The 26773-nt window shown below is 35.2% G+C and overlaps 1 protein-coding gene across 3 annotated transcripts in view; it reads right to left on the minus strand.

Moving 5' to 3' along the window:
• Positions 1-26773, minus strand: part of MYOF (myoferlin) — a 65495-nt gene that overhangs the window by 34605 nt on the left and 4117 nt on the right. For 2 of the 3 annotated variants that reach the window (XR_007906798.1, XM_051800521.1), the window contains exons 2-19: positions 25094-25149; positions 24158-24249; positions 17615-17723; positions 16286-16370; positions 13994-14154; positions 13339-13467; positions 11812-11874; positions 11652-11702; positions 10028-10058; positions 9472-9587; positions 8149-8275; positions 6803-6906; positions 5802-5870; positions 5642-5685; positions 5164-5246; positions 3576-3614; positions 970-1094; positions 384-500 (exon numbers count right to left, since the gene is read on the minus strand). Coding sequence is in view for 2 of the 3 variants with exons in the window: in XM_051800521.1 (XP_051656481.1) it covers positions 384-500; positions 970-1094; positions 3576-3614; positions 5164-5246; positions 5642-5685; positions 5802-5870; positions 6803-6906; positions 8149-8275; positions 9472-9587; positions 10028-10058; positions 11652-11702; positions 11812-11874; positions 13339-13467; positions 13994-14154; positions 16286-16370; positions 17615-17723; positions 24158-24249; positions 25094-25149 (1601 nt within the window). In the remaining variant the exon portion in view is untranslated. The remainder of the gene's footprint in view (positions 1-383; positions 501-969; positions 1095-3575; positions 3615-5163; positions 5247-5641; positions 5686-5801; positions 5871-6802; positions 6907-8148; positions 8276-9471; positions 9588-10027; positions 10059-11651; positions 11703-11811; positions 11875-13338; positions 13468-13993; positions 14155-16285; positions 16371-17614; positions 17724-24157; positions 24250-25093; positions 25150-26773) is intronic. The other variant, XM_051800522.1, reaches the window with a different exon arrangement.

Below are 26773 nucleotides of genomic sequence, written 5' to 3' on the forward strand. Positions count from 1 at the left end.
TACAAGAACAATTTTTTTACTTGTATTTCAATATTTGTAAAACAGGATCCACAATTGTAGAAAAGAATAGCAATGATTTCTTAATGGAAATAATAACTTTAATATTTTTACTACTTTCTGAGAAGAAACCAAAACATATAACGTGTATAATAAATTACTGTATTTGATACTATAAAATGTTTCAAATTAACAGTTCTTGCTACGAGGGTATGACATTTTTTTAGCCACCACTCCTCAGTCACCAATAACCACGAGTAAACACTTCTTTGAATTCAGAGATTCAAATCTAGTTTTGATGTTTGCGAGTTAGATGATTCTCCAAAGACAACCAGCCAAGGCACCTCTCCATTATCAACAGTGACAAGGATAAAACAAGTATTTACCTCAACAACCAGCAAGTCATCATTAGGAATCATCTCTAACTTTTTATTAACAGGCTTGCTTTCAGGTACTGTAGACAGTTCAACCAGAATTCTCCCTCTATAAGCAACTCCTTCTCCCTGTAACATAAACACACATCAAATCCAACTTTATATATTTGTCCTACAGAAGCATACACTTTCTTTAGCTGCACATAATTCTGGTCTCACTGAAGTGTTCTCAGAACTCCTGCAGAGGCATGAATGTACATATGTGAACAAGTGAAATTAAGCACTCGGTTTTAATTAACGCTAGAAGTAAAAAGCAAGGAAATAAGAAATATAAATGCATGCAAAAATGCAGTTAGTGAAAATCATCAAAAACACTGCTGCTCTATCAAAAACACCTTTAAAATGAAGACAGATAGGAATGGTAAATATTATTATACTTCCTTATTAATCTTAAATATAATATATTATTCAAAAAGAAACTCCAAAAGGAGTGTAATGTTAAACAAAAAAAAAGACAAGACATTAAAATTAATTAATTTATTGATTAGAAACAACTGGGTTTAATTCTTTTATTAAAACAATTAAAAAGGAAACTGACCTTTCCCAAGTTTAATTCATCATATGGGTCTGGGAATCCAGTGTATTCTCTTGGACTTCCATAAAAGTTTAGGTAACAAGGCCCAAATGTTGGTAAAAAGCCAACTTCAGTGTCTCCAGTGTTTACTACCAGAAAACATCACAATTATATCTTTGTTAATTACCATTATATTGTTAATTACTGAGCCAGAAAGGCAACTAACATTACTATCAAATCCACTAGAATGAAGGTTAGATATTAGTTAGGTATTAGTATTAGTAATGTAAGAACGCTTTATTCTCTGGATATACCATATGAATGTAAAGTAATTATACTATACTTGTTCCTAACTTCCTTCCTCATTGTACAATACTTATACTAAATAACACTTCACACGGTAAACCCCCCCAGAATAAACAGAACTTCTGTCCCACCCCAAATATATGGTTTTCCTTTATGTCAAAGGGCAATACATTTACGCTCATAGAAAAATAATATTTGTGATCATTTAAATTCACAAGCCAATGATCAAGCTAAACAGTCACAAAGAAGATGCACACCGTAGCAGAAAACCCCCTATTGTTAACAGAGCTAATCCTACTGTTCTAATTTTTAAAATCATTTTTCTGTGCCTATCCTTTAGTGTAAAACAGACTACTGCAAAATGCTACAGCGCATTGTTTCTCACCAACTCCCTTTTCAGTAGGCTAAAATCCATACAAGACTGAAAGTCCACAAATTCAGTTGATTCTCAATCAATTCCAATGACAATAAACTGATTAAAATGAATAAACCAACTAAATCGAATAAAATTATTTCATGACTTAACAGTTTAAAATTTCCCAATGTTTTAATCTAGCTAAAAACATATACTAATAAGTGTTTAGAAATTTTTGTCAGTTTTAATGGCTAAGCTAGAAAACTGCCCACCACAGCTATTTTTTATTTTCAGATATTTATAATACCCAAAAACTTGAAAAAGCATTTTCATTGCTAATGCTTACTGTCATAAAATTGTATTTTTTAACAATGTTCTGGTTTTTAGCAGAAAAATATATATAGGGAAGCCTCAATTGCATTACTGCTGTTATCTTTTGGGCTTGCATTTATGCCTTGCAAATTTATTAGATGAATGATATTATAAAAAGCTCCTTTTAGAGCTAATTAAAATCTATACTCTAGGGAGTTAATTGTGCTTTCAGTAACAATCAAACACATGCCAAGGCTATTGATTGATAAATTGAATAAGTGATGTAAAGATAATTAGAACAAGGTAAGCAACACACATGCAGAAAAATACTGCATAGTTTTGAGTGAACAGAAAAGATTCTATACTCTTTTCCTTCTTGTATCCTAGATTTTGCCTTTGAACAAATGATCCTGGTACAAAAAAAAAAAAAGAGATGAGAACAGGTTCTTAACCTTGCAACTGATATCACTTGGAGTGATCTGCAGCACAAAGATGGAGGCATTAATTTATCACAGGAAAAGAAGGCTAAGATAAGACAGTGACAGTGAAGGGTTATGCCTTGTATGACTATGCTACTGCTGAGTAGCACAAACAGATAGTAAAAATGAATGTGATGTCTTGATGTAATTTCCAGTCAACACAAAGTTACATAAAATCTGCACAATACAAAATAATGACTTGCAGTTCCCTAGTTTGCATTGGGATACTTCCATATCCTTATATTTGAATCAGAAAGAAATCAAAATTTGAATGAAAAAGAATTGTTGGAATGATGTTCAGTGTTTTAAAAATTCTAACACTGAACTGCTCATATCAGATCTCAGTCTGACTAGATTTGAGGTACAGATATGTATTAATATATTCACTACTTACTGATGTTAATAAACTAAACAAAATATAAATTTTAAAACAAACAAACAAAAAACCCCACCCAAACCTAGAATCAAAAGAATTATTTTCTATTTTTTTAACATTTAATATTCAATTGTTTACTTTCAGAAGGTTGATTATCATGTATTACAGAAAATGACTCCAAGAAATTATTTGTCTTTAACCTAATATTATTTTATTAAGAAAGACAGTAAATGAAGTATTGTGCTGATGAATGAATGCTACCTTTCAACTGCAATCCACTCATATTTATTCCTCACTATATAAATATTTATCACAAAGTCTTTTAAAACTGGATGTCAACCTAGACATTTACGGAAAAACACATCTCTCCAGGTAGTAACATAATCAGATTTTATTTTTCAGACTTTATTTATATAGCTTGTTAAGCATCAGCAAAACAGCCACTAATTATCTTAGGCAGTTACTTCTGCAAGGCTCTGCAGCTGCAAAAATAGATGTGATCTCGTAGTTAAGTTAAAAATTGCAAGCCATTGTTAGACTAAGCACTTTATAATCGAAGCAACTACATGCTCATCTCTAACACACAGCTTGAAGCACCAGCCAAACAGAAACATTTTCAAACCAATTCCAGTGCCAAAACTGTTTTCTAGGGTTAGTTATTTTTGATACTCTTTAATCATAATGGTGAAATATTTTAGAAAAGTAATTATAAAAAATATTTTTAAGATTATGGATTATCTTAGGTAATACTCCTCAGTTTGGGCACTGGAAAGAAAAATCAATAACAGATGAAGATATAAACCTTCATATGATGAAGCCCCTGTTCCTGAAGATGAAAATTCTATATTATGAAAAGAGAAGTAGTTATATGACAAGTGACAACACTATTGTAAAAGCATACACATCACAAAGCAGTTCAAGTTATGCACTTATACAGGGAGTATAAGTGATCTCTCCAGAGCTGAATTTCCCCCTAAAGCCTAATCCACTGCCTTTTTCTTTTGCTTCTGATTGCACATGGGATATATGAAAAGAATGTTTGCACGAGCTCTTCCTTCAACAGCAGTCGTTCTAAGAGAACTACATTAGAAGCTTGAAGTTATATGACTGAAAATACAGTTCCATTCAATTCTTGCCTCAAGTCGCTATAGGACTGGAGCCACTATGTTTTTGCCATCTTGTTTTTAAGTGCCTGATATAGCCACCAAGTTAAGGACAAACTGGTCTGTCTCAGATAAGTACATATATAGATTTTATAAACACAACAGACTTCTATTGTGGCAATGGCAGAAATGGTTTTGAGCCAGTGCCCTTTATACTAGTGTAGATAATCAGATAAATCAGATATCTTGTTATAAAAAGATGAGGTGATTGAAAATATAGATCACAAAGAAATAATCAATAATCACAAGATTATATTAAAACATAAATGTAACAGGACTTTTAAAAATATTATCCAAAATCATAAAGAAGAGTTTTATTACAAAGCTGTTTTCCAATGGGAACAACATGTTAGGCACTTCATATCTTGCCTATCTTGTTGTCTTCTTCCAGTTAATCAGTTTTGTTTTTTAGTTTTTATGAAATTACATATCCAGCCATCTATACGGATTGAAGCACATAAATTAATTGCCTGCAATCATGCATTGCAATAAAATTTTCATTCATTGAAGCTAATAAAATAAGAGTTACTAAGTAAGAATATGAAGCACTCATGCAACGAGATGCAGTGCCCATTTCTAGTAAGCTACTGATCCAAGACTGATCCAAGTTCCCCCAGCATCTGAAAGCAGCCTAATAGTATCCAGAAATGAGTATGTGGTTCTAGATAGTTCCTTCAGGCTAATTACTCAGGAAAATACCACAGCTTTTACATTCTCCTCCCAAAGAAAGAACAGATACTCTTACAAGGTGGCAATGGAAGTTTTGTTTACTAGTGCCCAAAGAATCAGTGATTCTGAAGCACTGACTGCAGGCTGCCTTGAAATTAAATATCTTAAACATGTAAGTAAACTTGCATATCTTACTCATGAAAGATTGTGATATCACATAGTTTTCTGAATTTGGCAAAGTACTCACAAATTTAATTAGTTCACTAACTTTCATATATGTGTGTGTGTGTGTGTATACAGAACAGAACGCTGAATTTTGAATTAGTTACTGCTATTTCAATGATGATGTGGTTTAGACATTAAAATTTTAATACTTTACTTTGAAAAGTCCCACATCATTTTTTCTAAAAGCTTTGTTTTGAAAACTCCAGAAATAGATAATCTTTTTGCCAGAGAATTGGGGAACTACAGAAAAATATACTTTCTTAGAACACTAATCTTTGCTATTCTCTGTAACACAAGAGAAGATAGTAAGTTAGACACTGCTCAACCAATTACCTCCAACCTCTCCTCCAGAAGCAGCAATTTTTGAGAGGCTTAAATAGGTTGTTCCCACCACATCATTTTTTGTAAGACGATCCCTACAGAAAGAAAAAAGAAAGACTTTATTTAAATATAATATTGGTCATCATACACAGAAGCAAGCTACTAGTACACACATTTTGCATCACCTAGAACGCTTTAATATTACTAAGATGGTAATGACTAGTTACAAAAGTGGGTTGTACCAAGAAGAAATCACCTGACTTTTACACTGTCACTTAAAAGTGACTGTGCTCAGTGCTCATTGCACAAAATTAACAATAATCCACGTTACACTAATCAGTCTCTTGTAAAGAAACCATAAAAATACTTAAACACTTGCTTAGATACTCTCACAGACCATAAAAAATACTAAAAATACCTGACAACAGAACCAGACTTTTCTTCACTTAATTTATTTTGTTTAGTACTTTGATTAAAAGTCATAACTTACCAGTCAATAACTGAAAGTTTTATTCTCTCACACATTGAAGGAAACTGAAAAAAAGCAATTAAAGTAAAATAACTCATTATTTATTTCACCTCTGTAATGTTAATGCCCTGAGTTCCAGAAGGATGGCTGTTTTCTACAGAAACAAGGGGAAAAAACTGACCTTGATTTGAAGATAAATAATTTGATTCCACTCCGGATTGGCATTTTTCTCAATTATATTTGTGCAAACCTGCCAAAAATGAAATCAACTAAACAGCACATCAAAGATTAAACAGACAAAACAGGATATACCAGCTATGACTTAGGATACATCATAATCTGTTTGGAAAAAATAGGTAGTAGTTAATGATGAATCCTGAGTGGTTTATGCTGCAGTGAGCCATTAGTTTTCCATTGATAACTACTGCTAAAGCAATCTGCATATGCAACATTAATGACTATTAGAGGGAAAAGAAAATTGGAAACTGTGTTTAAATACGAGATTGGAGCTACCCTACCTTTTATTTTCACTTGCTACAATTAAATGAAATTATTAAAGCCTGTTATTTCCACAAGCCACAATTTAATGTGCTTTCACAGTAGTACTGAACACAGCAAAGAAATGAAATGGAGGAATTACTTGATTCCATCATTCTTTATGCAGATTTTAGAGTAGATGAAGAATATGGGAGAGGCTATATTATTTGCTAGTCATATCTTTTAAAGATCCTCTACATTACTGGGTGTGGCAACCTGATTACATAACATATTAAAGAAATGACAAAAAAGATAGGCTACCAATGAATATAAGTTGTACAGTTGTGCTCCAGATCAAATTTGGCATTCTAAGGAACACATTAGCAATAAAACACACAAATGCTGTTAACCTGTCCAGAAAGATCTGTATCATGAGTTACAAAAAGCCATCAGGAACAGCCAGAAGGCAAGCAATCTGGCATGCATTGCTTCTAGCATTTACTCATACATTCCTTTTATTAGTCATCAGCTCTACACCCTTTCTACTGTACCTTGCTGTTTTTCCTCACTTTACAAAGTGAACTTTGTTTTTCACTGTTTTTTTATTTCTATAATTTCAGTAAACCTAAAAATTCATATTAGCATATGAAATCTGTTCTTAAGATTACGATTAGAATACAAAGATTCAGATATTTACTAAATTACCTTTTTCCCAGCAAAAGAAACTTCTACAAATGGATCCACCAGGTTTTTCTTGTCTGCTTCTCCTCCAAATATTTCCTTGACAGTCTGTGCAAAAGCATCATCCACTGGAGAAGTGTCAAAGATTAAATTAAGGTGGTTGGTTGTTGATGATGATGATGATGATTATTATTATTATTGTCAGTCTAAATAATAAGTTGCCCATACCAATCCCACCAAAATTAACCACCTTACAGATCTAGGAAGGATAAAGTCTAACCTGATAAACAAAATTCTGAAGCGTATTGCTGGTAAAAATGGTGAATTTTTGCTTAGGAGCATTTTTAAAAATATAGATTTTTCAAACATCACAAGAAATGATGATGTGCTCCTGAATTTAAAGGCATCATTGTATTTGAAAACCATTATGCATGTATCTGTAGACATTGCCATTTATTGTCACAGATACAGGTGAGAAAATAAGCTAATAAGGCACAAAAAGCCGCCTACATTCTATGCGAAAACACATATGGCATATAATGAGAGAAACAGCCTTTGTCTCTGCCAGGTAGGGTTGACACAAGTAAAATCTCACTAAAAGAACTAAGATCAAACTGCTTACAAACTTCCCTGCCCTCCAAGGCTATTATTTAAGCTTATGGTACTCAGCTTAGAGCCCACAAACTGCCTGCTGCTTTCCGAGATGCAGCCAGTTCCTAGACCCTTGTTTCCCGTGGCCACTCAGGAGCAGGGTGCTGGCACTGCAGATGGCCCTGGCCACAGCAGCAGGGGCTGACTGACTGTGGCAGCCCTGTGGCCTTTGCCCTGCTGAACACAGCTGCAGCTACCAGCACCTGGGAAGAAATAATGGACTGCTGGCAAAAGAAGATGCAGTACTACTTATCTCCTGGGATCTAAATGACATTGGAAAAGAGGGCTGCAGGGAACCACCTGTCTAATAACCTCTCAAAAGCTAGCAGGGATTGGGATCCAACGGGAATTTGACACATGCACCATATACTTCAGGAGATGTGCACAGAACCTTATCTGCATATCGAGTGTTGTTACTTACATGTAACCTCTATGATTGGAGAGGGCTAGTGAAGATGACCCTTCCCCACTACCACTCAGCAACAGATGAACATTACCAATCTAATGGGTAACACATTAAATTAACCATCACAAGAATTAAGTAGACTTACTGAGCATTAAAAAAGGACTGGAGCCATCACAGAATGACTGACTCAATTAAAAATGAAAAAACCTCAAAATGTTTTATGTTCAAAGAATGTTTCTGAATAGCTAACACAAATAAATGTTTCTAATGGTAAATAAAAACACCAGTGGACAAGGTGGGAGAAGCTACATACTCTGGGGAATGTCCTCAGCTCTGTAGATTTTGAGAAGGAAAGTGACCCATCGAAGTGCAATGCCAGCAGGTAATAACAGATTGCTCTCCACATCATCGCTTTCATTATCTCTCTCTCTTTTTTCAACCTGTTGGGAGATATAGTGGTACACAATAAAGACAGAATAATGTACAGAATTAAGGTGATTAGTTATACTGGTGCCCGCAACATTCTTCAACAGAAGACTGTTGTCAGTTTTTTATGAAGAATGTCTGCATCAAATTATCAAGCCACAAAAAATTCATTCTAGATAAACTATTTTACTTACACTTTTAGCTCTAAAGTACTCAATTGCAGGAGACCATTATAATCATACTTTTAAAATCATCATCATCAGATGATGATGATTTTGGCCCATGTATAATGTCAATTCATGCAAATTTCATACTCATCTCAAGGCATCTTACTGCAATTAGAAAGGCTTACAAATCTGATATATATTTACCAGAACTTACTGCTTCCTCATTTAAAAATAAAAATAAACACACCACAAATAACTTGTGATCCTTGTGATTTCAAGAATAATGAGGACAGCAGAGAGGAAGAGTTAATATGCAACAAGAATCTTCCATGGTTCTGAGGACCGTATTATACTTAACTAGGTAGTACCAGTATGCAAAAATATCAGGCAGGAAGAACAGTAGAACTTAAACTACAGACAATAGTCAAGTAAGAAAAACATTACAAGAAAAAAGGGCCTGTTTTTACCTTGACAGAACAGCAGACAGCTAAAGATTGGATCGTTAAAACTACCTACTGCTTTCATATGCATCAAATTACTTGTGCCTGGCACAAGTCTGGCACAGGTGCACTTGTGCCTGGCACAGGTCTGATTTTCACCTGGAAAAATTTGGAGCTTTCTGGTACTCAGGTTTCTCTCTGTGGGTTTGTCTACGTTATGTAGCAGTGGAGACATTCCTGACTTAGCCCTGGAACTGGTATCAGTATGTTACTCGGCCTAATTAGCTCTGCTAAGGAGAACTACATACCAGCTTGCATGCAAGAACAGTCTAACACATCTCTACTTCAGTATATGAAGGAGTATCTACACATAGTAGAGTAACACACCCAGAGCTGGTCCAGAGGTCGCTTAATTGGGCAGAATAACAAAATAAGCTTTGAGTTAGCCACTTAGTGCTGCATAACCTGCAAACCACTTGTAAATCTTGTCTTTTAAATACTGCTCACAGAGCAAATTATACAGTATTAAAAAAAATGTTAGGGGGACATAAATAAATATCCGTGGGGTGGAAAGGGGAAGAAAGACATTTAAATGAAACTTACTGGTGGTTCATCTCCGGTTCCCAGGACGAACATGCTGACTTTCATATAGCCTTTGGGTCCTGAATTTGTATCTTCAGGATCATTTAGCAAAAGCCATTTTCTCATGACTGCATGGCCTGAAATAAAACAAAACATCACCACTAGCCCCCAATAATATCCATTACAAAATGTCAGACATCATATAAACCACCAACTATTCCAAAAGTATAACCTAAATTATCCTAATTATTTTAAAAATTTATTCTGTCCTAGACAGGTCTCAACAGTGCCATTCAAAACAAGAAATCTAGTGTTAAAATACTGTGGCATACTAATTCAGGGACATAACTATCAAATATTTTTGAATTATTTTTCAAATTTTAGATCTTTGATACAAAAAGGGGCTTCTACTGTATCTTGAAATCACTGAAAGGGATACATATTGTTGGATTATTTAAAGTTAATACTTAAAGCAGCAAACTTAAATAACTTTCTTCTTTTACTTTAGAAATTTAATGAAATGTTTCAACCTCTAATCTCAAGCTAGGAAAAAAGTTCTGGAGTAACTGTTACTTACCAGGCTCATCATAAACATAGCCAATGTCAATCTGAAATAAAGATTAAAGGTATTATCTTTGAAGAAATACCAAAACAAAAAACTGGTTGGGAAACTCCTCTCACGTTTTTCATGAGTACTACTACATTGTTCTCTTGTCACAAACAAAAGACAGTTTACATAGCATTTTATAGGGAGGAGAAAATGTTTTACCCTGACAAATGAGGGATTATGAATGGATACAGCAGCCAAGAAGACAATGCAAAAAAATATGTATTAGAAGTAACATCTGTAGTTACTTTATTCTTTCCTCAGATCCCCAGCTTTTTCATTTACCAGAGACAGAAGGTGGGGCTAGCTTACTGCTTCTTGAATTCCCTGTGTTCAGCCATTATTTTATGTTCAGACAGGGTTTTCAGAACACTTTTGTTTCCCTGCTTATTTCCTGCTCAACATCTCATCCTTCAGTTCCAGAAATGAATCTTGTTTTTTTAATGAATAATTTCCTTTTTTGTTTTATTAAGAATATGACCAGTTTTTTTCCCCCACTGTCTCATATCTGGACAAGATTGCACATATGCCATGATTGTTATTCATTGTTATCAGATTTCAAACATGTTCAGGAAGGTAAGTATGTTTGCTCATGGCAGTTGGGGCTAGTATTCCTTTCAGGTAAAGTCTGAAAGGGTGTTTTTCTAGACAGAATTACCCTTGCGGTTTTCTCTTGGAATGTGTGCCTGCAGGAGCACAAAGCAGCTGAATGACGTGCTGTCACCTGCTTAGTGAATGATCAATCCTCCACAATAGCAGAGCAATATATCACTGACTGAGTCACTAGAAATTACATAGATAATAAGCAGTGAGAAGCAAAAAGCTTTGTGGTAGAAAGCGTTTCATTTAGAGAAGAGCACTCTTCCACATTTGCATATTTTTGTAAAAGCTGGTCCAGAGATCTATTGAATTTATGCAGTATCAAAGAAGCAAACAGAAAATACAGCCAACACTGATACTGTAAATGCTATAATAGGAGATCCCAGTAGCCTTTACAATTGCTATGAGAATTCTTTGTCTATATTGCTTTAGGAATATCTTCAACAGGCGGATGTCTACCTCCCAGTATTGACATAATTACAAATAAAGACAATCTCACTAATATCATCACAAATTGCTTTAACTAAGAGACTTTTCCACCAACTCTTTTACTTAACTTCTGACCAAAGGAACGCCTTTACACATCATTTGAGAATGTGTATCCTTATGCCACCATACAGTACCACTACTCTGCCTATTATAATTCCCTTTTAACATTATCTCTTCAAACCCTATGTCATATCAAATAATCACCTCACCTCCTGAGGGAAAAAAAATTACCTTTTGGTAAATATTTTTTTCTCTTGGATGTAAATTAGAGAACTTGGCATATAAACCTCACAAATTTCATTAATAATAATCTTTTACTCAAATAAGAAAACTGCTTACTAGTGCTTTGAGCAAATGGTCTCTGGCATGAAAAGCAAGACATCATCAAGTAATTCTTTGGACCCATGCTAAAGAAGCATAAATTTAAACATTTAAAACTAGTACTTAAAAAATTTCTCCCATTTTATTTAATTTAGTCAAGACATAGAAGTTACTTTATACCCACCTTAAATTCACCCATTAGACAGTCTGCTCGTAAAGAGTAAGAATCATACACCTAAAAAGACAGAGGAGCATGAAATAGGAATGTTCCTAAACATGGTGAAATGGCCAGCCAATGCCATATGCATCCAGCAGCCTTCTAAATATGTGCTGTTTTTTCTTACCCGAATACTAACTGTTTCATCAAGCAACTCTAAAGGAGTCATGTGGACATTGTAGAAAAATATCTGTCAGGGTAAAAAGAAACAAAAAAAACCTGTCTCAAAATGACAAACACATAACTAGCCGAACATAAAATGCAAACCCATTATTTTAAGAGGCACATGAAGCATGCAGTACTTTTACCCTGCCTCTTTGCTGGACATATTATATGATAATTTAGTGCAGAATAAAAAACTAAATTTAGTAAACAGACTCAGTACAAAACAGACAAGTCAGTCACAACTTCCATTTGAATGAATGCAGTAAACATAACTATGCTGCAAAATTTCAGCAGTACCCTTGCTCCTTGCTCTGCACTTCACATTTGTCTCAGAGGAACAACTTTGGCAACTATAATGGTTGTTCATTTTCCAGGGCATTAAATCCTGGTCTAGCCACCTCTGTTGTAGTTGTCAAAAAGGTCTTGTTTAGGGCTAGCAATGACAGTGATTGTAATGATCTGAAATTTTGAAATTCAAGGCCATAAGAATAAAACTGAGAGTTTGACTGCACGAAGATGAATATACTCTTTATTAGCTTTTTTGTTTTCATAATAGCATATGCCTCAATCAGTTTGGTATTTGATCCCAGTTATACTCCAGTCAGTATTTTATCCAACAAAATGGAAGGGTATGTAAACATGGTCCATCCTATTCCATTTTTAGTCTAGTTTGGATACTGAGATGTCCTAGGAATTGTTTCAAAATAAGTTGCGACTGAATTTTTGCCCTCCCTGTTCACTCCACAGCTTCATAAATCTTGACTGCTACCTAGAGCTTAGTCTCAAAGTTTTATAACTTCCTTGGTTTTGCCTGCATGTGTTAAACATGCTTGCCATGCAGTTCCAAAATCTTCTGAACTTTCCACAAATGTCCAGATAATGAGAGTTATCTTCAGCATCCTCTCTATTAAGCTTAAGTTTGAGAACATTACTCTTCCAGCTATGGGATCATTCTTGTGTCCCTTATGTAGCTTTGAGTTCTCTCCTGTATTTCAGTGTGTTTGGTGCACAGCCCCTCTGGACAAAGAAATCTAGCTGTGCTTTTACAAATCATGGGTAGCAAGGCAATGACATTTCCAGATTCTGTGGCAGTCCTATTGACCCAAAGCATTGCACTGAGCACTTGTCTGCACTCACCATAGAGGTCTATGATTTCTAATTAATTCTTCTGTGATTTTTATGACCAGCACACAACTACTCAAAGTGATTCTGTCACATGGCCAACCGCACCAGCAAATGTGTTCTATGTATCTCAGCTGAACTTCAAGTTCCTTCTAGACAGTTTTATCTGCTAAGACTGTTGGTGACAGAGATGTGTTTAGTGATGTGAATAGATAAAGAGACTCGAAATGGCAAAATGAGTATTAGCAATAATTACACATAAAAATTAGCAGATTCTTAATAATTGATTACAATGAAAGCAGTATTAACTACTTTTCTACAATTGATAGCATCAACATTTCAGCTACAGTGTTCTTACACCACTCACTTCATCAAAATACGGGTTATTTCCTCTTTTGATTCTTGTCCGATGTGTCTGACCACAAACATGAACTTTGACTACTGGTTTTATGTTATTTCCAGGCAACTGGCGACCTTCAATGACTCTAACACGAATCTGAAAAAACCCCAAACCAACAAATATTTATATTAATTCATTCTCTATATTATCCATCATCCTGGTGACAAGCATTTCTTATTATACTACCAGAAAACTTAGCCAGTACCTGAAGTATCTGGCAGTTAGGACCAGACAGACTTTTCAGACTTAATTATGATAGAAAGTATAGTTTTACTTGAATTTTACAAGACAAGTTTGGGTTAATTATTTCAGTAGATTTTTTTAACTTTACATAACCACTTATTTTTAAAGCTGCTGTTGTAGTTTGAAATTTATACAATAACTACACAATAAATAAGGTTCAACCAGGTTTCAGTCAGAACTGTACAAAATCAGACATCTCAGTAACAGGCACATTTGAAGAATACTTTTGAAATACTGCCTTTCAAAGGAAGGGGCTAATTGTCTCTACAGTGCACTAGATTTGCAGAAGCTGACACTAAATTATATTCAGGCTATGTGAAAGGAGCAATGTCATGCTTGGCAGAAAAAGGGAACATGCAATATTTAATAAATCTTATACCTGGAAATCTTGTGGTTTGTTAGAAAGGATTCTCCGCGTTTTCTTTCCTTTGGTGATGCGTTTAGCCAGCTGGGCTTCCTTCGTGCCACTTGGAACTGCTGGTGTGATACCACCAACTGGGCCATCCAGTATATCCTCATAATCTCCATCATCTTCTCCATCTCATACAGAAAAAAACAGTGCAATAAATAAACAAATAGCAGAGCTGGATGTTAAAGTTACAGGAGTAAGAGTCCAACAGCCAAGAGTTCCACTAAAATTGTATTATTATCTCATGTCAACAATTTTTTTTGCCAACTCCATGCTTCCAACTCCTTTTGAAAGCTGCTTAAGAACAAATTCATATCCTAACCAAACTACCTCTAGATCTGTCTCTCTTCAGTATGCAGTGTGCCTAATACAATTCCTATACAATTTTTTGAATCAACAGACTGAAGCAAAACACAGGTCAGCTATAACCATCACCTGACTATTTCACAGTACACCAGAAGGGGTTAATTTTATTCCAGCTGAAGCTGTTTTCCATCTGCAAGACTAGGCTATAGCACAATGTTGGTTTTTAGTTCAGAATCATGAAGACATTCAGGGTCTGCCATCTAAAATAAAACTCTGAATCCTTCTATACAACATTTAAGTGTGGAATAAGTTTCTCAGTAAGCCTCTTTGACAGTTCTGAAATCAGCATACCTGTGAAAGACAGTTCTACAAGCACATGACACTACAAAACTGAATCATACAGTGAGATTCCAGTATTGCAAAACAGAATCCATAAATATCTAGACCACAAAAGTGGTCACTCCCTCGTGTTTCCAGCTTCTTCTCTTAACTGAAAGACAGTGACTATGGCAAAATCGAGAGAAGACTGAGCATGTCTCTGATGGTTAGCGTTAATAGATTGCATATTAACTTTATGAATTATAGGGTGATGATCACTTCGCATGAGGAAGTCTTCAGTGATCCTTGTAAGAGATGTATAAAATCAGAGAGACTTACACACCATGTATTTTATAACCAGAAGACTCCACCTATTTCTCTAACATCTCTCAAAATCCATTTGCCTGAATGGATCCATGCAACTGACTGATTACATACCCTAACTTAGCACTTAATTTTTAATTTCTAAAACTGAGCTGTAGCAATCTCAGCTGGGAAAGTGATTTCATTTCATGGAAAATAGGTATTTACAACAGTTAACTACGGTGTTTGATAATTCACACTGAAATAATTTTCATGTGGTTGCTGAATGCTAGTTAAAAAACTGCCATTTTTTATTTTAGCTGTATCTTATAGTTCAAGTACATTTAAAAAAACAATCAAAATAATCTCATATAAGTCAATTTTGCATTTTTAGTCTTCAAGTTCACATTTCTATAAAATTATTTTGAAGTGTGGTAATTTAACACACAGCTTTTGTGTTTGCATTTTCTATCCTTCCACTCCAAGAATACCAGTGAACTCAATGGAATCGAAATTTCCCTCCAGAAATTTCCCTCCTGATTTTAATTTTTTCCTTCTTATCAGCAAATAATGGTCAAACTGATTTACTTCTCTTCAAATACATAATATTTATTACATTTACTTCCTTCTGCACAAACACAGCCTTGATATTAGGCTAATTATTTGCCAGGCAACTGCAAAAACCTGTTGTTACTTCACACAGTCTAGGAAACCAGAGGATCTCAAAAACACTCTCAGAAAAAGCCTGGTTAATACAATATACAGACAGATCAAAGAATATTCCCTACTGATCACAGTATTTCATTGGCTAATCAAATATCAAGCCTAATATATGATAAAACAGTGTCTTCCAAAAATTAATTATTCTGTAGGGGAAAAAAGGTTCAATGACTTAAGAAAATCTTTTCACAAAGCTCCTGAGAGAGAAAGTAATAGATGTGACTCCCCTGTTTTTTGGTCAGCCCTAGCATTAGAGCAGGGCTATTCCTAGCATTAGAGCAGATAATTGCTGTTTCCTTGAGCATTCGAGAACTTTTCTTTCCTAAACAAAAGCCATTTTGAAAGGTTTTAAGCAACATCATTCTTTTGTAACCTGATTCCACTGGAGAAAATGATGCTAAAATCCATTTTATGTTAGTAAATGCCAACTTTCTTCTTAGCTGTAGTTCTGAATCATCCTTAATTTCTTTAAAATCACTACCTGGCAGTCTTGACATGCTTGTTTCTGGTGAACATTTTCTTCTGATGAACACTGCTATTGAATCACTTTCTTGCCTTATCTTAAACAGCTACATGAGCTTTTAACAATACTGTTCTGAGAAAAGATGGAAATACCTTCCTGAGTATTGGTCCCTCCTGGATCATTCGGATTTACAGGTCCAGCTGGTGGCTCATATCCCACTACCAAATCAATTGTTGCCTATAGAGAAACACACAGTATTGACAACAGCTGATTTAAAGCAGCCAGTTGTTCTAACACTGTACATGAACAGCTAAGTACTCATTGTCACAGCACATTTTTTATAAAGTTTCAGCTGCTAGTAAATTGATAAACTGTTATTAGGCTATATATACATACAAACAATAAAGATTACACAATTTGAAAGTAATTGAATAGATTTTAAAATAATATCTAACAAATGGAATCCATTTGTTTATATTTAGAAAAATCTGTCACAATACAAGCATGTAAGATGTTCTACAAATGTTAATTTATGTGGTTCCACAATATTCATGGCAGACAAGGTGACATCCTAAATTTGCTGACAGAAAAACAGAGGCATGGAGAAATAACACTATCTGATCAGCAACTTAACAAGTCTGAACCGTAAGTAAAATTTTCTATCTGGCATTTGTAATTGCTTGTTCATAGTTCCATCCTGGAACAAAAACACTATGTCATTTTCCATTCTAATTATAGAATTGTCTTTTTTGTGCTTGAATGCAGTTTCGGATTTTTGAAAAAACCATTATTATTCGTTGTTGCCAGAGTAACATGAGGACACAGCAAAAAAAGCCCAACCCTGTGACCAACTAATCATGATATTAAACTGCAGCTGATGAGAAATAGAAATTACCCTTGGAGCCTCTTCTTATTTAAGTGTACTACAATGCAACATGAAGTGCCTTAACAGCTAGACTACACAAACGCAGTAAGGCCCCAGGTTTTAGAAACTACTTAATAGCTAAGTCAATAACCAGTTAAATTTAAACATGTGCTAAACCAAGTTAAACAAGTTCTTGTGTAATTTTCTGAACTGAGCTGGCAGTGAACATGTACAGGATCATGTGCTTTCCAGAATCAGTGCTATGACACATGTGGCTATTAGAAAGAATACAGGAAAAAAAAAAGTGCATATGGGAACTCCATCTGGTATTTGGAAAATGCACTTTTTCAACATCAGACTGATTTCCATGCACACTCTGTGCCCAAAATATTTATAACACATATATAGAAATACATAATACATACACAGAATGCAATTTTATAACTTAAAGGATATTAAACTGACTCAGATGGTGCAGACATAATTATATTTTGCTATAAATTTCATCTGTTTGGAGCTTTTGCTACACATTTCCAAGCATTAAATTGATGCTAACCCTGTTGCTGGAGCATTTTGATTAAGAATACAGTAAAATAAGGAATTGTAAGTCACTCACTCCAATTTCTTGTCCCCTTTCATTTAGTAGAGGTATGAGTTTGAAGGGAGAAGATCTGCTTTGATTACCTACAAGATCCTTAAGTGCGATGGATGCACTGCCAATTAATCTGAAATGAAATAAAAATCATTACAATGCAAGTATACACCAAACAGAGGTTCCCCTTTTTCTTTTACTAGTGTCTGTTAGTCAACTAAGTAACTCTAGCCAGGACTTGAAAACTCAAAGCACAACAAAAGATCCTCGCAAATGTCATGTCATGACTGCGTACTGCTAATTTGTACTTTCTTGTTTCAACCACTGAATTCTCATTGGCAAACTAAAATATATAATCCTTCCTTTCCCTATGTAGCTTTGCAAACTCCCAGGTAAGAAGTAATGGATAAAACTTAGGTATGATAGCTACTGTACTACATAGAAAGAGACACAAAACCAGATACATACACACCTCTCTGTAATGAAAACAATGAAAGAGAACAAATGCAATCAATGTGCTTACTAGAGAATTCACAAAATTGATCTTCTTGCCCATCTACATTTTGGAATAGGCTTATCTTCTTGCTTCTAAAGCCTCAGAATGTTTCAATATGGTTCTAGAGAGGACTACCAAAAGAAGGTGCTCAAGGGATCTGACGTGTTAGACTCTCCTGAGCTACTTCTGCCTGCTTTGGGACTGCATCTGCCATGCCCATCATCTCATGAAAACGTGTAAATACCATGTACGTTTAATCCAAGAGACTTCTTTTAGGCAGAGTTTCTCACAGTGTGGCACTGGTCTTATGACACCTGGCACTGTATTTCATTCCCACAGTATGTAGTAACAGTTTACTCCTATACTGAAGTGGATTATTGGAATAACTGAGATTTTTATCAGTGAAGAAAACCCAAGATAATCTTGTAAGTATTAAAACAACATGTTTTATAAACAAAATACCAGATTTGCTGCCAAAACAGAAAAAAGATCTGTACACAGAGAACCTAACTGAGGTCCCTTGAGATTACAGTGCTGTTTTATGGAGAAGCTTAGAACACAAGGGTATTTTCGACATAGAGCAAGAGCATTATTATGGCTACTCTTGGGTGCTATGTTATGAGAAAATAAATCCTTTTTTTGGTAAAGTACATTAATGTCCTGCAAATATATCATCCTGGTATTACACATTACAACTCCTGTTTAATGTATGAAAAATAACTACACTTGCTGCCTGAATGACCTGTTAGAATTATTTTGGTGCTGTCACCTCCTCAGTCAACTCTGCTTTCCCAGTGCATCTCAGTTCTCCTAAACTAGTTGTCTTCTTTACAGTTTTGATTCACTATTCAAGCCTTTCACTTCTGCTCCCCAAACTGCCAGAGCACAGTAGTATTCCAGCTATCCCTCACATACTCATCACACAGAGGGGATGGTCTAGATGTGAAAAGCAGATTTAAGATCAGGCCATGCTGCAGAGGAAATTCGTGAAATTAATGAAATTCTGTTCTAATCTTTAAGATGACCATGACTGAAACTCTGATGCCATTTCTAACACCTATCTCTCTTCCCTTTATTGAGCAGACACTTGGATCCAGTATTGTAGTCTTGATCCAGTGTCCTTTAAAAAACTACAGAAGTACACCTAGTTATTTCAGTAAGCATTAGATGAACCATAGGTACATTTTCAGTTTTTACAAATTGTTGGACGGAGATGGAAATTAGCTGAAACATTGTCTCCATGTGTTTCTCAGCTTTAGGGAGGTTAAAAAGCAATTTCTCTTGTTATGTAATAAAATTGCATTCAATCCACAAGACAGTTTGGAACATCACATAAACATCCTGTGGTGCATGTAACATCTACCCAGCCCAGGAAACAACATGGTCTTGCTAGCAGAAAAAGGCTGTATTTTTTCCCCTGTCACTTCAAAATTCAAAAAATTGCTGTTATATAGAAGTCAAGTAAATCTGACATTACACACCAAAGAGAACATCTCCCTCTATATACTTTTCTATGTTAAGAGCAGGTGTCATGCAGACAGCCACTGATACCATCCAGCAGTCAGAGAAAAGTAGAAAAGGTTCATTCTATAAAGACTGCAAATCCCAGAAGTAAGAGAGAAACATACTGGGTAGCTCAATGCATATTCTTCTTTAAAACATAGCCTTCTAACATGTTAATAGTTTTGAAAGCAATTATAATATAAGCAAATGGCAAACTATTCCTACAGTTGGAACAAATGCTTGAATTTCCTTTATGCAGCTGGATACTGAAAGAAACCCACTTCACTGTTTTTCCTTCAATGGAAAACTAATCAATATCAATTCCAAATAGTCTTATTTTCCTTAAATCCTTCAACCGTGACTATGGCTTCCATCTGAGAATAACAAATAGAAATTTACATATTTTGAGGTGTTTAGAAGGGAAAAACCCAACAAGACTAGCCAAAAGCAGTTCAGCCAAATGGGATAATGGAGAAAGACAAAGAAAATATTCTCCTATGCACATTTGTAGAAAAATTATGTAGACTCGACATCTTCATTTGATATGAGTTGGAGTGACATACATTAACTTCAAAAACATCAGCAATTCAGAAGCCACTCAAAGTTATCTCATATCAAGATGACAGTTTCAGCAACCACACCCTCCTATCTGGTGACATTAACTCAAGAATAGCTGTTCAAAGTAGAGCTTTTGGAATTTTTCACTGTAAATTTCCATTTCTACATCCTTATCTGTCCTGTGCAAATGATAACTGCAGACATTTGAACGCATAGTAACCATTTTTAAAACACTGATCACCTTCAGAAAACTGAAGAGGGAATCAGTTATACACACTACTTGCTTGCAACCAGTTGCCTCTATAGTCCTTTGTTTCCCTCTCCTTTAGCAGGTTGGGCAACAACAGTCTCCAGTCTTTTTCCACTCTAGCAAGACTGAGAAATTTAAGTCAGTCTATATCCTATCTTAATCTACTTCTAAGCTTTAGACAAATTCTAAGCTTTGAACCTTACCAGCACTAGGCCTATGACACTTTCCTGCCAGTAACCAAAGGGAAATACTCAGTTTATAAGCACGAAATCAATGAACTCCTGATGACTAACTACTGAACAACTTTTGCACTTGTGCCAAAGCTAATTAATCCGTTAGCATTGTGGTTAGCACTTCCTCTGAGCTGCCTAAATAACCAAGAGAAGTGAAACTTCACATCCCTGTCTGGATCAGGAAATGCTAACTCACAGTACCAACCATTTTATTACTCCTCTTGGTTTGTAGGTAGCAATCTATACTAAATTCTTTAGCATATCATGTCCTCCAGCAGCTTATATGCTACTTCTACTGGAAGCCCAGAGGTTTCAACTGCCTGAGAGTCAAGCATTTAAATTCTTTTTACCTATTTTTAAGGGTTTATTTTGGCAGAGGTCTATATTTATTATTCTCATCAGCAAACTTGATTTCACACTGCATTTATAATTGCTATACTGAACCTTTCTTTCTCAGTGTGTATGTTTCATTATAGAGTCTATGCTACAAGAACCAATACTCACCTACTGTTATTTGTGTTATGTTGAGCAATTTTTATTAAGAAAAAAATCTATTTAGCATTAGTTATTTGATAATACTCTTTGCATGAACAAACTTCAAAAAACCCCCCAAACATGGATTCTGTTTTGTACAAGAAAGAAAAGCCCAAAACTGCATCTTAAACTGGCTGGATCTTGCATACAATGGATACAAGGGAAGCTTGCAATTGCACACAGTCACACTTATGTGGAAAAGAATCCACACAAAAGTACAGCTGTAGGAGGATTCAAACAATCTAGAAATTATTAAACTATGAAAAATACTTAATCATGATTAAATAATTTGCTGCACTGTTCATTTGTGGCTGCATTTTTCTGCTAGAGAAAAGGGTGTGCCTAAGCTGTTTTTCCTCTGTCACTAGGTTACTAACTACACAAAGGACATGGGGAAACACATAATTCCGAGTCTTTCAAATAGAATGAAAATCGCTTCATACAGACACAACTTTAACTTCCTGTTAATATTTTTTTTTCCTAACTTCACAGGGACAACTGAAGTTACTGGGGTTTTTTTTGTTTTGTTTTGTTATTTTTTTGGTCCTTTTTTTTTTTTTTAACTGCATAAATATTTGTGTTCTGAGAATTTGAAATCTTTCTACTGAGGTTTTAGACGTAATAGAAAACAGATGTGTTCTCTTTTCAAACATCTTTATGCTGGAAAATCTAACTAAGCATGAATCATATGAGTTCTCTGGTTTACTCCTACGATGGTCTGCCTGCATACAGTGGTGGTTTGCTTTATTTATCTTTTCCAATGACTGTGTCTTTTTACTACGAAGAGCACTCATTTAATCTATCTGCAAAAGTTTAGTGATCCTGTAAATGAAGCAGTAAATTCTTTCTCCAGGAAAAAAGAAATGGAAAAATATTCAAATGTTCTTTCAGGGTTAATTTACAGAAACATGCCAAAGCAATGAGTTCAGTGCTTTGGCACAGCGTAAAAGCAGAACAACATCCACTGTATTACTCGTCCTGCGTCAGTTTAAGAACGAACTGGATGAAGAGCTATTTCAGTTTCTAGGAGCTGGAACAAATCATGTCTTACATTGCAATCTTCTGCTCTGTTGTTCCAGAGGGGAGTATGCATTTTGTAGTCACTTCTAAGGCACAGCAACAGACCAGGTGCCTGGAACTCGTCAGGACTAACCACGCATGGAATAGCAGAGTGTGTATTGGCCAGGAGCTGGTTGAGTGAGCAGCCAGAGAGGGAAGCTGGGTTGAGAAACTCATTGCTCTGCTTCCAGCCTACACTGCAGCAAAGACAGTGCAGAACACTGTCTCTACCTTCAAAATAACAATAGCAATCCCCACTGATTTTCCTCCAGAAGAAAAAAAGTAAACCCAAAGACATGGTGTAGTTTCTTCTCGTTGCTCATTCTTAGGCAATAGAGGCCCCTAGGCCTACTCTACAGTCAAAAACAAAATCCAAATTCAATCTAGGCTTTAAAGTAAAATATATAAAAACATGAACCTCTAAGGGAAAGATTCTTGATTTTGACTCAAATTCTACTTAGCTTAAATACTTGATACACCTCCCATGTTAATGAGTCTACTCCTGAATTTCGAAAGCACACAGCAAACACTGGGTTTCTTAAACTGTGATTAGAATAGCTCTCAGTAGTAAGGACCTTAGGCAGGCATTGCACTCCACCTTCGCAATCCTGAACTAGCATGCAGACAAAACAAGGGAGTGTCATTTGCTCACTCTTCCACTGAGCACCTGTTTGAAATGCTGCAGCACTGCAGGTATATATCTAACTATAGACTTTTTCTTAAGTATTGAAAGAGGATACTGTGAAAAAATAGCAAATTTGATATGGTAGTCCTAAATCTCTCTCCAACTCGGTAAATAGAATTGGTAACTCTACAGAAATACAGGTTATGCATACGTCAAGTGATAGGTGGGAAACTTATTTCACATTCCCCCCTTTCATGTACTCTTTTGTCTAAATGTGATGATTTGTTAATATCAAATCCCTTCTGCTGTTACAGTGCTTTTTGTCTTTAAAACAAACACAAGGTGCTATTTCCTATTGTCTTGTTACAATCAGGATGCCTGCTCATGTGTTTCCCTCTTCTCACCCCCTTATCCTGTTTCCCTGCCAACAGCCCTTCCACACACATCACACACTGCAAATAGGTGGCTGTTATTGAGGATCTGTTTTCAAAGAGCATTACTTTGAAGGTGTCACTCTGGCTTTGGTAAGGACTACATATTCCATACATGGAAGTCACTTTCCCAAGAATTCCAGTGGTTTACTTTTTAAATTATAGACAGAAAAAGTATGTGGAGAACAACTTCCAAAGCATAAAACTCAAGCAAACCAAACAGGCATTTGCACACACTGGGGGTTAAGCATTACAATTATGAGTCTAGACGGTATTTACAAATACAGTTTGAAAAACAAAAAACCCAAGCAGAAAAAAAATAACACATACCTGCTTAACTTTGAACCCACATACAGAGTAAAACATTTTAGGTGCTTAAGATAATCACCTTCTTTTTTTCTGATACATTATAAAATCCATTACAAAATTCTGATTACTAACAAACTTTCCTATTTCAAGTTCTGGGATTTCCCTAAAGTCAGAGGCGTGCAATATATTCCTGCTTTACTGACTTGCAGGAATCTCAAGAATGAGAGACCTGAGGGCATTGGCTTAATTTTATGACTGAGCTGTTAAGAATATTGTAAAAACCTGAATCTACATATTGGGAGGAGGCAGAGTAGTAAAAAAAAGCTAACAATGGAATTGGACTGCTATCAATAAACACGACTGTATGCCTAATTCATACCAAATCTGTCCTGATAAAACAAGAGAGATGGCTTGATGTACTCCCTTTCAAAACAGCAACAGCCAACACTACATGGCATTGACAGAGAAGAGTGCACAGCAAACAGCAGCTATCAGTTCCCCCTGTACTTCTGTATTGAAACTTTTGTTTAACAGTGAGAAGGGGGAGGGGTGGGGAAGAAAGAACATACTTGTTTTGTCCAATTGTTTCAAAATCCTTCACGATAATTGTTAGGGAAGATGAATTATCCAGAGCAATTCCTTTCAAGTCAAATTCAAGAATCTGAACAAAAAAATGGACCAAACCCAAATTATAATTACAAGTTATGTAGAAATTAATTAACAGAAGAGTAACACATACAACAAAATTATTCAGAAACAAATTTTGCATTTAGTGAGAGACCAAACCAGTTTACATTTGCAAAAGCAAAGTGAAAAACGCTCATAGCCCATATTTGATTTGTTAATTACTAGTAACAATAACAGAGTTGTTTAGCAGTGAGCCATAATCTCTTTTTGAGTTCCACTTCCTCACACTAACATACATATTCTCTTCTCACTCATAATATCTGATACGATTCCTCTCCAGTATTGGCTGAGGTCAGTTTCTGCAGAATTTAGACAAATAGTTGTAGGTTGACTTTCTTTGTAGTTCTAATTACAAAATGTAAGAATAATATTTAACTTTTATTTATGGTTGTGAAAAAACACTACTAAGAAAACATTTTCCCCAAGAAAAATATTACTGAAGATGCAAAATAGGACTAGTCCTACAGATAAACCACGAGGAACTGCAATGTAAAATTTATTCTAATTCTGTAGGGTTTTCCTAGTATGTAATAAACAATCCATTTATGTTCCCATACATGTGGCTAAATAATGGCTATCATTTGATGAAAAGAAAGTGGGAACAAAACCAGGCCATAAACTCATCAGTTATCCATCTAATTTTACATCAAAACATAACTTAATGAATTGCAATACATGGTGCAAGATGAATCCATTCACCTGCATGTACTTACACTAGTTCCTCTTCCTAACAACATACACAACTGTTAAAACTGACTTACAGACTTTAAAAGCATTTTGTCTTGAAAACGACCAAGGATTTATTTAAAAAAAATTACCTCATTCCAAACAGGATTAAGTTCACTGTCAATTTTCTTTGTTTTCTTTTTTTCATCTGTAAATACAAACAAAGGGTGATTATTTGTTTTTGCTAAAGCACTACACAAATATAATTTTTCCTTTCACTTCTCAAAAGAAAATTTGAGCTTTAAACCAAATGTTCCAGATCTTTTTACCTCTTCCAGTAGTTGCACAATTTACAATCAAAAAGTCCCCTGGGCAATTTTAGCAGTTGAGGCTTTTCATTCTCTTTTGTTAAGCATAGCTAGATGTATTCCCAAAAAGCAAAATAAATATTTAGGTTTCTCAGCCTTTTATGACCCTTGACTGCACCTTGAATAATGAAAAAAAAAAGAAAGACTAAAAGACTTGGAGACATCAAACCAAACAGTAACCTCTAAGTGATAGTATTAAAGTACTACTTGGGAAAGTAGTAATGAAAATGTGTTACATATTTACCACATCCGAATTACAAAATACTTGTGTTTAGTTCTGAAAGAAAATCACACGAAAAAAAATCTTTAGAAAATATGCTTACAGTGTCAGTATTTTCTGCTTTAAATGAGCAAACATTAGCAGAAATACACATTCACAATCCCTCCTGAAAAATCAGTTTCCAGAGGTTATGTGGACCACTTCACCAACATTGACTGTGGCCTAAAAATTACAAATTTTCCATACTTCATGGTAAAATTTGCATTTGGGCAACCTACAAATCATGGTAATGTGTGTATGGTGTAAATTATATATACTGTGGCATTATTTTTACTTTTCAGTTGCACTATATGTACACAGCTCTGATGGAGAACAAATCTTTTGACTCTGAGAAGCACCAAAGAACACTGGCAACACCACAGCTCTTTAAACAGAACTTGCACCTATTTGTGATAACAAATGAGCATATTTAAGTACAGTCAGTAAAACAACAGCTGATCTAAAAAATGCTTAGTCACCACAAGAAGGGTAAGTTTCAGACACATTCCTTGTGTTTGACTACAGTAAAGATAACGGGATTTTTATTATTCACAAGTTACAACTATACTTAGCCAGGAAAACATTGCAAAGGCCTGGGAAAGAAACTTGCCAAATGGGTAAGTTCATATACCCACTACTTAGGCAGGAGACTGTGGTGGCTCTTTTCACTGGATGAGAGTGGGATGTACTGAAAAAGTCAGCCCATGCTGCAAATTGTGAGAACTGACTCACATTTATGTAACAAGAATTGTCTACAATTTATACAGGATATTGACTCACACCGCAGGACAAAGGAAAAAGCTTTCATAACATACCATGCTGTGGACTCACATTTTGCAGAACAAAGTAGTAATTAACCAGCTAGTGAGAGAAATTCAACCTCATGTTATCTAATAGGAGACAATGCATTTTCAAAACTGAGTGTCCCAGATCTGGGGTTTGGCACTTCCCTTAAAAACTGATAGTCCGGGAAAAGATGTTTTCAGTGGTGGTGAAAAAATGAACACTTGCAGCTGTTTGTAAAGGAGACAGTGAATCACAGACCTGACTCTGACAGAACTAATGGATAAAAGTCCTACGATCCCTGCCTGAGCTCAAGTGTAGCTCTCTAAGGTAAGGAAAGCCCTGGTTTGAACAACAGTCAAGAAAATTCTTGACAAGGAGCAAAATTTTACAATCTGGACTACCCATTTTCATACAAATAA

Source organism: Manacus candei, unplaced genomic scaffold (assembly GCF_025592945.1).
Source record: "Manacus candei isolate 608988 ecotype Guabito, Panama unplaced genomic scaffold, ASM2559294v1 h1tg000050l, whole genome shotgun sequence".
Taxonomy (NCBI): Eukaryota; Metazoa; Chordata; class Aves; order Passeriformes; family Pipridae; genus Manacus; species Manacus candei.